At 31.6% G+C, this 13,232-nt stretch overlaps 1 protein-coding gene across 2 annotated transcripts in view; it reads right to left on the bottom strand.

The window, feature by feature from the left end:
* Positions 1-2,427: 2,427 nt before the first annotated feature.
* LOC106456970 (YY1-associated factor 2-like) overlaps positions 2,428-13,232 on the bottom strand; it is a 24,164-nt gene continuing 13,359 nt past the window's right edge. For both annotated transcript variants that reach the window (XM_022382764.1, XM_013916348.2), the window contains exons 4-5: positions 7,486-7,623; positions 2,428-5,567 (exon numbers count right to left, since the gene is read on the bottom strand). In XM_022382764.1, coding sequence (XP_022238472.1) covers positions 5,345-5,567; positions 7,486-7,623 — 361 coding nt within the window. In that variant the 3' untranslated portion in view covers positions 2,428-5,344. The remainder of the gene's footprint in view (positions 5,568-7,485; positions 7,624-13,232) is intronic.

Raw genomic sequence — 13,232 nt, 5'->3', positions numbered from 1 at the left:
CTATATTCAAAGTGTTACATCTGGTGCAAGCGCATCATAGCACATCACCCAGTCAACATCATCCCAACTCTCAAAGCATGGTGGTGGGAGCATCATGTTATGAGGATACTTCTCATCAGCAGGTACTGGGAACAAGGGAATGAGCAAACATTTTTCCGGGGGGAGGGCAAAGTAGTGTGAAATTGTGAACTGAATAAAAAATTCATATATGTATGCTAAATGAATAAAGAAAGAATTATATTTCTCATCTTCCAGGTGGGGGAAAGTTCATTAACAAATTGTTTACATTATCTGTATTTCTTAAAAATGTGACAACATTGGTAGGGGGTGAATACTTTTACAAGGCACTGTATACAAGATTGATTTTTCTTCAACTAAAAACCCTCTGAAAGTTCCAGACACTGGACATGAAGCCAGTAAGACACTGAAAGCACTTCTCTCACACTACAAAATCATACAGCATGAATATTCTTTTTTCTTGAGAGATAAGACATTTTTCAAGAATACTGTGTCAGCTTTATTGAAAACACTGCCTCTGAGAAACACCATCTTGAGAGACCTACAGGCTTTTTATCCTATATCAAGAGAAGGAGATTAGTCAGTTAATACCATTCCAAGATTAGCTATTGTCATTAAATTGTTTCTTCGAGACAAGTTTGACTGTGTGGTTGATGAGTGGAAAGTATTCAGAGTCAAGCAGTTACAAAATGGAACCTCCTACCTTCTCACGATAAAAATGAAGAAAATGAATCCGATGATAACAATAAAGATCCAGACTGGGGTGTCAAGCATGCGGATTCTTTTTGGGCTCATATAATTTCTATCAAATTGTTGAATGGTTTGCCAAAGTATCAGAGTCTGACCATCTTGATGAAGATTTGTCTCACATGGAAATGCAGATGTTGAGCACTCTTTCAGTGAGAATAAGCTGATCATAACTTCAGGAAGAACTTTGATGTTTGATGAAACTTTAACTGGTTAAAGAGCCACCTCATCATTCATGCGTAAGTACAACAGCAAGCCTGAAAACCTTCCAATAAATGCATCAACCCTGCAAGCTGTTAGAAATGCCAGAGATAATTACCCACAACACCTTGAAACACAAAAACAAGCTGGAAAATATGCAGCCACTGCTGCTGAGGAAGCTTGTCCTATGTCTAATGATGCACAGTCAATGAGGAGAAAGGAACTAGAGGCAGCAAAGCAAAAAACTTGTTGAAGCTGATGCTTTAAGAAAGGAAGGAATGAAGATGCTGAATGCTGCATGCACTGCCAAAAACTTCAATCAAGTTAATGTAGATGGTATTCTGGAATGAAGTTTGGAACTAAAAGCTTCTGCTGAGACATAAAGGAAGAATGCTGAAAAGAAGAAAGCAGCAGCCCGGAAAACTGAATCTCTGAAGAATGGGGAAGAAACAGTTGCAAAAAAGTTGAAGTTCTAATCCATATTATATCTGTTTTGTGAAGTTTAGCAATCAGATTCACTTGGTATTTGCCGTGTCAAATCAAGTATAATCTTGTTAATCTGTTTCAGCCTGTATTATCTATATAAATGTTAGTGTAACCTGAGTAATCATATTCATTCTCTGTTTGTTATATGAAGATAAGTGTAATCTGAGTAATCTTTCAAATTTTCTCATTAAATTTCTTAAAAAAAATCTCAGTTCATACTTGTAATCGTCTAGCTCTCGTCACTAATATATGTTTTATGGAGATAAATGTTTTGGAATTGTGTTTTATAATATAAAAGAAAAGAAAAAATGTTAAATACCGATATAAGTTGTGAAGATATATTCATAAAATGACTCAATTTACCTCCTAGAGCAATTGAATACATGGCATCCAGCTGCACAGCGCTTGATTTGCTCATATTAGTAGTTTTTATCATGAATTCACTACACCCAAAAATTGTGTGTAAAGATTTCAAGATCTATCTGAAGTAAATTTGGGAAAATTTTCATACGAGTTCTGACATTAATGCAGATAATGATAAACTTAGAAACTCAACCTTTTAGTAATGTGACAAAACATTAAAGGGCACGGACCATCCCTGTTATTTACGTGTATATGTTAGAAAGGCAAGCCTTACAAAACTGGTATATGGAACTGCAGAAGAAGCCAGTTGTATGGGTCAGATATACTTATCACATACTTGGATTTTGGCATGACTCATTACGCAGTTTACTACTTTTCTATCATTTCCTCAATAACTTTTATCATACCATAAAATTCACTGTTACATATTCCAAACAATCGAACATCTTGTTCCTTGATGTTCAGATTATCCTAAAAGATGGTAAACTTATAAAAGAAATGTATGAAACTAGTTTTTACATTACCACTCTCATCACCCACTGCATGTTAAATGTGCAACTAATGAATGTAAATCCAAAGTTATGCAAGAACATGTACAAAATTAAACATTACTGGATATCTAAAAACATTTATTGAAAAGAATTTATGAAGCTATGAATACAAAGACCACAATACCAATGTAGAAACATTACCACATAAAAAAGTATTTCAGGCAAATTCTGTTATACCATACATTAGTCATAATATTTCACCTTATATTAGACAGGTGTACAGGTAATAAGGTCTTGACATCAGATTTACAGAGAAACCAGGTAGAACTATGAATAATATGTTAATAAGGTCAGCCTTTAAACCTAAAACATGCAATAAACCCACAGACAAATGTGCAGGTTGTAAATCAGGTTTAAGAGGAAACTGTAACCACAAAAATGTAGTATATAGTTTCATATGCAAACTCTGTTTTTCTGTATATATCAGTGAAACAGGTAGAGCTATTAGGCATAGAATAAATTAACATCATCGAGCTCTTCATACATTAGATGGTAAAATCAGTGCTGTGGGTGAACATTTTGTTGACAAACATGGTATAACTGATACTGATTGTCCCATAACAACTCATTACCCACTGCCACAGCTTTTTAAATAGAAAATGCAAAGAAGCCCTATTAATTTCAGAGAATAAGCCATAGTTAAACAAAAAATTATTATGCAATTTTTAATTATTATTGTTTGTATTTAATTAGTATAATAATAATATATCTTATGTGTGCTTTAAACAGTACAATTTTGTCTGTTCGCATGTATTTTCAACTTCACAATGTACAACAATTATGTTCATATAGTCTCACGTGACTTTTACCTTATTACGTAGATTTGGATTATTATGAAATCTTTTGCATAAACCTAAATAAGTTAGCAAGTGTCTTGTTTGCCCCTGTGAAGCTTAAATAAAAACTCATTATATTTTCTGGACTAATTGATCGTGTTTTATTTATCTTTTAACAATGAATACAACTTTCCAGTTTGCACTACGTAGTTTAAACTCTCAAAATGTAACTCAATCAGAAAGTTGGCTCTATCTTGACATGCTCTACTGCACAGGAAGATGCAAATTTTGTAAAATATTGCTTTAGTTTTCCATGATATGATAATTATAGGATGACGGCTGAAAAATAATATTAGTAGTTATCAAGATAGGTAAAATGCAAAGTCATAAATTATTTTTGTCTGTTTAATATCAACAATATGTTACTTCATAGGCACATCAACAGTTTTGCTCATTTCCTTTGTTTTAAAGAATGGAACAGTTGAAAAAAGAACAGAGAAGGAAATAAGCAGAATTGTTTAGATCAAGTCACTATTGTTTGATTAAAAGCTACTAATATGATAGTAGTCCACAACAGCTCATGGAAACTCATAACACAAAGCTTAACACATTGTATATGAACATGCAAATATACATGAAAATAGACAATTACAAAACTTTATATTTGACTATAGTCTGGAGTAACAGTTGTATGTAAGGTAAACTATAATAATTATTACATCAACAGAATAGGGAGGGGTATTTCTGATCAAGATGTTTCATTAATTAATTTAAAATCACATATTAAGAACATGTTTGATCATGTGAGTGTTGCATTCTATAAAAATGGTGCTTCTTTCAAGTGAATAATCAAATAAATAATAATATATTCACTTTTTTGAATTTTTGATGTAAATCATAAATTTAAACATTTTCCTTAATGTTTAACTGTAATTAACATAGGAAACACCTTTTATATATTTCATAGATAGACAATTTTTTTATCATAGCTTATGAACAAAAACTTTTAGATACTTATAATACTGGTTCGAGTAACTTAATAAATTTAAATAGGCTCCAAATCTGAGCACCTTCCATGCCTACAGATAATAAAGTTTACAACACGAAACAATTATGAATCTAACTTATTCAAACTTCTATTGATATCATTTAATAGTAAGTAGAAGTGAAAGCATTACAAGCTTCAAAGCAACTTAAAAATAGAAACAAGCAAGTTTATATTTAAAATCTGCTATATGGCAAACTCAGGTCTTACGTAAAATATACAGTGGGTAATGATTAATTCAAAAACAAATTATTAAAAAACATTATGTACAATCAAGATCTTTACAGCAACATGTCAAATGTACTAGTAAAAAATAACATTGACAAATACAGAATATAGTATAATACATGCTATATTAAGTCACGTGTTTTGATGATTTCCCCATTTACTAGAAGTAAACAATTTAGTACTATTTTTTTTGTCTTGGGTACTCATATCAGAATAGAGGTGATTTCAAAAAATATTAAAAATGTAAAATATAGTCACATTCTTGCCACCCTTACGTTATGTACTTCTATATATATATATTAATAATTAAAAACACACTTAATACACTAGTCAAGTTTTTACCCTCATAATGTTATCTATATCCTTGTAGTAAATAATTCAAATAAAAACATACAGTAAAGTTCTTGCCATTTTTATTGTGTACCTCTTTATCAGTCATACAAAATATACATGTTAAATCTTGTCATATTTATATCTTTTGTACTAATCATGTAAAATGGTACTAGAAACCAAACTACAAAGTCAAATAATTCTATCATGTCTTGTAATTACTTCAACATTGAAGTACCACAGTCAAACCATATTCCTGCTATCTTCATACCTAATGTACTTATGTGTCATATCAATGTTAAGCCTTTAAAATAGAACCTACTTATTCAAATTCTTTAATCTTCATGCCATTTATACTTCTGTGTACTATTAGCTGCAATATTGAAATAACATAAGGCTTAAGATCAAACTGCTGTCATGAAGATGCAAAAATGTAACTTGTGTAATATTATTTCAGCACTCAAGTACTATATACATAGTATTAAATGTTTTAAACCACCACAATGAAAATATTTTAATACCTGCTGAAACACCAACTTTCTGAAACTTGCAAAAAATGTCTATCTTACTTAACTGAAGTTACATAGAAGTTGCACATTTCACCTTTTTTCAGTATATATACCAGATCTTTTTGTACCACTGTGACTAGCATCATTAGAAACATTTCCACTGCCAATACTGTTCCTTTCTTGAGGACCATTTGTAGCAATATCGGTTGAAACTGGCTGCTTGGGCTGAAACTCTGTTATAATAACAGTTACATTGTTCACAGTGACGGCTTTCTGTTGAGCACTACTCCTATCTATGTTCTTCAAACGTGGTCTGTAAGCATAACAAAATATATATGACATAAAATTTTAAAATACAAAATAAATGAAAAACTTGGATAGGTTAAACATCATAGTTAAATCATAATATATGTATTAACAGTTAGTACAATAAAGGTATACTTTATTAGAACTCCACACACATTTATAGAACACTATTTTCTTATGCAAAAAATAACTAAGCATGTTATATCAAGTGATGATTAATCCATATAAGTGCAGAGATGTAGTCATATCATGTTTGGTCTGCAAAATAAAGGTTAAGAGCAAGGATCTCTCTCCATCTACTGTAACAGGACAACCATCTTTATCATAGACCATTATTCTGTTATCAACCTATAAACATTGGCAACTAACTGACAATATGTCTGCCACTGCCGAAAAGAAAACATTTAGCTTTCCAATGCTGGTGCTTAACCAAAAGAAAAGATGATTGGGCAACCTTACAAGTTTCAACAGATTTCTGATTATGTCCAAGTTGGCTGACTCCTTTAATGGTAAAATGTCAATTATCCCCTTCTGTACCATCTGAGGGAGATTACAAAAATTCTCATATGGAAGTCCAAAAACCACCTTTTTCAAATGCAACTAAGAAAGCTTGATTTATCTATGATATAAATTCCAACTGTTGACACCAAATGATTAGAAGCATATAATGCAGTCTTAGGAGTAATTTTTCTTTCTTTTTCTGACAAACACTACAGTAAAAATATGAAGTAAACCACAAAAACACTTAATCCTGCTTTTGTTGTTCTGATAATACAAGCTGTTGGATGTGGTATAATGGCATGGAGTTGTTTCTTTGGATTTCTCTAGGATTGTGAATCATCCAGAGTGGACCGGAATGTTGTTGCTAATCATGCACATTTCCACACTGGTAGACAAGGGCTCTCCCATGACGATAACGGAACAATCTACCACACTCGCAACATTACTTCAAAAAGCATAATTGCAACTTCAGTCACCATCCGTAGACTACACAATCACTAAATCTTAAATAAGTTGAGCATCTTTTGGATAAACTTGAAAATCATAGTTGCCACCATAATCTTGTCAAAAATCTGTTAAGCAGTTACAAATCATGCTCCTTGACAAATGGGCTACAACCATAAATTAAAAAACCTTCTATCATCTTGTGGAGTCTATGTTACACTACATCCCAGTTTTTAATGCAATAAAAGATAGTTTCATGAAATACTAGGAAGAGGCTATTATTAGAATGACTAAACAATAAGAGCTAGATCAACAAACCAGGACTATTTACTAAGTAATCTGAATATTTTAAGTACATAAAATAAAACAATTAACTATCTAATATTATACAGTGTTTTAGGTTAAGGTTAAATCAACTAATAAAGTTTGGCTACAAGTTCCTAAAATAAATCAACAACAAAACTCTACCAAGAAATGTTTTGAATGATTTAGTTTTTGACCTAATCAACTAATCATGTAATGGCCAGGTCTATCTAAATATGTTTAATTTTATGAAATACACGAACTATGTCTGCCTTTAAATGTATTCCAAAATATTTAAAATACCTTAGGTTTATAATCAACCATGCAACAGAAATTGAAAAGGGTGTCACCAGTTCATGACATCAGTTAATGTTTGGGGATACTTTAGGTATTGTACACATGTATAGGAATTGTTGTCCCATATATGCTTATTAGTATTCTGAGTGTTACAGATTCATAAATTATGCAAATTACACAAATCTGTCTGTGAATATTTTGGGACATAACTAAATGTAATGAATGTAAAGGCCACAATCCTAATGCTTGTTTGCTAGACCTGCACTTGCATGTATGTAACAATTCTAAAAATATGATATATGAAAAAAATCAGTCATTTATGTCAAGATCTATCTTTACCAAATACCTAGAGATGACTTAATAGGTCATGTTTGAGTCACCTTGCTCTCTTTTTGGGCTGACTCTCTGGTGAGGCAGTGGCTTCTGTGACCTTCCTGTCAACTTTTGTGGTGTCTTTCTGTTTAGGCTGAGCTTGAGTAAACTGCTGGGCCACCTGCTGTGAGTTAAAGCTTGGCTTCCTATATGAAGAGCAGTGTATTATTTTTATAGCTTTTATATGTACTAATAAACCAACAAACACACACACACATAAATATATATATATAGGGATGTGAAATATTTTAAAACTTCTTGTCCAATGACAAAATGCTAGAAAAATCTTGTCCCCATGCCCTCCCACAAATTGCACACAAAAAAACAGAATATAACTCTTAGAATTCTGCTTATATCTAAGAGTGAACAAAATCAATGCAATACCATTTACAGCTCATTTTGTCAGGAATGGGTTATACAGAATCTTGCACCTAAGCTCTTCACATACACTGTCTCATGCAGTTAACAATTTTAAGCATTCAGTCATTAGGATTTTACAGTGCAGCATGTACAACACCCTACACATGAACTGGTTAAAGAAATCGCATTTTTATATTAATGCTGCCACAAATTAAAATGGTACTTATCTATATAACAACATTCAATGTCTGTGTGTCCCATGCAACTCCTCCTAATCAGCTGGTCACAACAACTTCTAAACAGTACCAAATCAATTGTCTCAGACCCAAGGTTTGCACAAAGATAAAAATTTTCACCATCCCTTAGAGAACCTGGGTATTTAACAAAAACACTTTTATGGGAATTCCCAAAAAGCAGACCCCAAAATGTGACACTAATTTACATTAAAGCACATTAATACGTAGGCCTACTAATTACTGTTGGTTAAAGAAATTAAATTTGTAATATAGCAGCAATGGTCATTAAACTGAAAAAGTGCAAAATATTACTTCAATCATTAAATTTGCATTATTGTGGCCTTATAAATGTGGGTCATAGGCCCATGGGTTTGCCAGTATAATATATATAAAACAAAGTAAATATTTTTTATCTTCTTCCTACAGCTGGCAGTCAAACTTTAATGAGTTTCTACTGTGACAAAAGCAATATAATATTATCATTCCATTAATTTAAACATGTTTGTTACTATGTGTGTGAATAAGGAATTGTTAATTAAAATATTATGTATATTTGTGTATACATTTTTGGTTCAGAGATACACATTTTTAAATGTTTTTGTGTGTGTGCTAGACTTCCATAATTCAGATCAAGTACTTTAACAGCTCCCTAGAAATATACCCAGCATAGCGAATCAGGGAAATGGATACAAAGGGTGCAACTGCACCCTCCCAATCATAAGGCCCATATCCTGATTCCAAGAGATTCCAAAATTCAAGAAAAACTAAGAGAATTAATTTTTGTCTTGGAGCAAGTGTAACACCATGTGAAAATTTTTAACTTTTTGATCGATCCCTTTCCTTGCTATATGGTGCATTTGGGAACATTATTTTAATACATAACAGTATACTTCCAAAACTTGTCCCACAAATATGTTTGTGGTATATAAAATTGTACCTACATTCAAATTTATAGAAAATTGGATTATATAGCTATATAGTGAAATCATGACAGTGAAGAACTAATACAGAAATTTAATAAATAATTGCTGTTTATCATCGTCCAGTCTAGAAAGATCTCTAAAATGTACCAGCAATATACTTATCCAATAGTCATTTTGCCTTAAATTGGCCTCAAAATATTAATGGAGTTGATTGGAATCACAAGAGAGGAATCTGTAGTGAAAACTGTAGTTAAAAAATTCTATTCTAGTTCCAATTTTTAATGAATGGGAGAAAAGTCTTTCTTACTATGAAAGCAGGAGGTGAGGACAAAATGCAGGTGCTACCTGCTGCACAAGTAGGTAAGAGCTAAATGTGGGTGACACCTGCTGAATGCAGGTGTCTTGGCATGTCTTGATTTCTTAAATTAAAATTTAATATTCTCGATTTCTGTGCCTTTTGAGTAATTTTGTTTTGATTTTTTTTGTTTATCTGTTTGCCAAAATCCATATTTTTATTCTTTTCTTTTTCTTCTTTAATTTTCCACATCTCTTAAACCTTAATTTTCATGTCCGTGCCTAGCCTTGCTGGCAGATGACAGTGTGAAAAGGTATGAAAGTAGATATATATTTAATAACACAACTGTAGTGATTAAAGTGAGATTGATGGTTTACATATAACTGATGATGACTGCTAATCACTGGAAAAAAAACAGAAGCGGCACAGTAGTCATAATACAGTGTGAAATGCTCCTTCAGATATTACTACTGATTTACTAATATTCTTACTGCTGACTATATCTGTAGGAAAGTTCTTCATGCTAAGTTTCAGAATGTAAAATTGTTTTGTTCATATTGTTCATAGTACTGACTGTTGGCATTAACATAAAAAATAATAGTTGAAGTAACAGAAATGTAAGGAATAGGTAGTATCTTTTACTAGCTATTTTACATGATTAGATTCTTGTACATCCATGACAAAGAGAAAAAAATTTGTTTTGTAAGAATAATAAACATAAACAAATAAGCAGACAATTCATTTTTTTTTTAAACTTTCAACTTTTCTGTTATAATGATACATCATATACCTCTGTTGCTCTCTCTTTTAACTGCAATGGTCCTTAAATTATCAACCCTTAAAGATTTTGATATGGCTTAAAATCTCTGCATGTGCTTGGTTGTGCACTAATAAAACAGCAGTGTCTGTGTAACTAAAACTCTTATAATCTGGGCATGTAAGATGATTTGTCATCTTATAACTATGTGTATTCCACTATTTTTCACCAATGTTTGAAGCTTCGTTTATAGTTCAGGAAGTATTCAATTTTGTGCAAGGATAAATAGTTCTTTGTTATTTTTTATCTCTCTAAATTTTAAAAACCCATGAATATAAAACCATATGCACCCTCCAAAGAAATTCTAGCAAAAGAACAACAATAAATAATGAACTAATTGTCCAATAAACAAAGAATAATATTAAAATTTGTCCGTCAGACAAATCTTATTGTCTTGGGAATCAGGCAATATGAATTCCACACCCCTCCACATACATATATAGCATTTATTCAATTAAACATTTAAAATATATACAAGATTAAAGAACTGTCTCAAGGCAACAGATCTGATTGTAATCTTGTTTTCTGTTTTATTGACAGTCTAAATTAAATTGTGTTATTATACAGATGTTGATTCTCACCTATAAGCATTGATCCTTAGAAGAAAATAACTATTCTAATCAAGGAAACACATTCCTTTTTTCTGATTTTCTTTTCACATAAAAACTTGATGCAATAAAATGAAAAAGACTGATTACATGAAATTTGATACATCTTGATACAGTTAGAAATAGAGAAAATTGAAAGGCTCATCTATACAAACAAAAGTATCATATGAACAATTAAATGTAATATTGCTCTTTGCAATCAAAACTCGATTCTACAGTGTACTATTAAGAAACACAAAACTTTATATTTATGAAATTGAAAAACATACAATGCTAGGAAGAAACATTTTCAAACACACTAGTTAATATTAAAGAAACAGGGTTTGTAATATTGGGTTCAGAGCCATGAAATACTTTAACTTGGAAAGATCATCTCAGTTCTGTAAAAATAACACAAATACTTGGCTACATGGCATAATGTCTTTAAACACAAACGTTTTAACATCTGATGACCATATGCAAACAGCCATGTTGTGCTAATAACCTATGCACATAACGTTAACCATTTATTATAAGTATCTAGGTTAACAATTTACCATTTATAAGGTTCTGTGTATTCAATCAGACTCATACAAAACATTAAACATTTAAAAGTTATCAGTAATTATTAGTAACTCTAAATAATGAATTATCTGTACAAGAACTAATTTGTTTACTTTGCATTAACCAAACAAAGAATCAATATATCAAGACCTGGATATCATTCAAATAATACTACACTATATATGTATTTTGAGTCCATGTAATAATTTGATTCAAAATATTACTTTTAACAAATACATACCTTTTACTTCATTACATCACCTAAACTCAATTCTATAACTACCACAGAACTCATTAAATTTTATTTCATGTATCTTCAATTTCTAACACTATCACAAGTGGAATAAGAATCACTTTGACACCCATCAATTTCAGTATGAATGACATGACATTACTAAGTTATATTAAAATAATGAATTTATTATTGTAAACTTAAATTTAATTAAGATACAGTTTTATGTTTCAAAGTATACAAAACTGAAACATAAACAATATAATTAACAATACATCTATTCAATTATAATTAAACTTAGGCTGATTATGACATACTACACGTACTTTGTGATCTTCTGAAATTCCTTATTAAAATATTTTTTATTGAATCATACATAATGTGATGTTATTAAAATGCCACAGTAATATTATCCATATTTTAGAACTTTTGTGAATGAGAAGTCTTACATCATAATTGTCTTCCAAACAATTTATGAGGTTTTGAAAGAGCTAGTTAACAAGATCATCCATAAGGAGGTTCTTAAAACACAAGCTAGTAAACAGGTTAGAATTTTGAAATTTTATTGATGTCAGCTATAGAAATTAATGTATTTTTTTATCATCTGTGCCAAATGTTGGGAGTGTGACAGAGAAGATTAGTATCTCGAGAGGTAAGATTTTCTGAATTCCATATGAATCTAAAAATGTATTGTGAAAGTATCCCTCAATGACAATAAGCTATAATCATTGTGGTGAAAAATGAGAAAGAAAGACTAAAATCAAGCAGAAAGCAACACACATATCTAGCACAGGGAAGTACATGGCATACAAAGATTTCTGGTAATGAATCTCTGAAGGGATCCTTACTAGGACATGGGTAATTTTATTAGATTGTCACTAATGTAATGTAAGATATTGTTACATATCTGCTTGTTAGTTAATTTCCGGTATAAATTATTTCCGAGGAACTTCAGCGATTCAAGTCCTTTCTTAATTAAACCAGTTTATTTTTCCTTGATACAACTTTATAATACACAGAATTTCCAATCAGTACGTTAAACTTAACTGCTTTTAGAACACATACTATAAATCACACTGATTCACACACTACTTATGGTGCCTACTGTTCGCTTGACTCAATTATCTATCTCTTCTCAATCATACTGGTTTTTCTTGCTAGGCTTATATAGTAAAAAAGAGGGCGTCTAGAAAACACTCGGATATTCGCGGGGTTACTCGATAATTCATGATCCTTCGAGAAACTCCAGTGCGCATGCTCCCAGCATCACGCAACTTCTGCTGTCGCAACACTGCCCCCTCCTTAGTATTGTTCGTCCCGAACAATAGCCACTTCCATTAAACCAAAAGATAATTAACAATAACTTTATTAAATGTACAGAATTTACAAACACAAAATTAAAATACAACAAAGTCTCTTAATCGTTTCTTTTTTCGTACTGGTCTCCATCTCATTGGCTTCTGCTTCACGTGGGGTTCATCTGCTCCATCAGGAAATATCCCATTATCAGTAGCAGTCACATCAGTGGTAGTAACTTCATTAATGGCTTCACTGTCTTCCTTCTCAAAACCAGGTAGAGTTTCTTCTTTGACAGTGGCTTTTTCAGGTGACACAACTTCAGCAACGTCATTTGTTCCATTGTTCACTTCGTTCCAACTGAAATTTCCTGGACCGTGATAATGCCAAAGCCTGGTCAAATCATGTAGTGGAGCAGCTATAGTTGCAAAGTCCTTCACAAACT

The sequence above is a fragment of the Limulus polyphemus genome, unplaced genomic scaffold (assembly GCF_000517525.1).
Source record: "Limulus polyphemus unplaced genomic scaffold, Limulus_polyphemus-2.1.2 Scaffold276, whole genome shotgun sequence".
In the NCBI taxonomy this organism is placed as follows: domain Eukaryota; kingdom Metazoa; phylum Arthropoda; class Merostomata; order Xiphosura; family Limulidae; genus Limulus; species Limulus polyphemus.
This window is presented reverse-complemented; position numbering and strand designations above follow the sequence as displayed.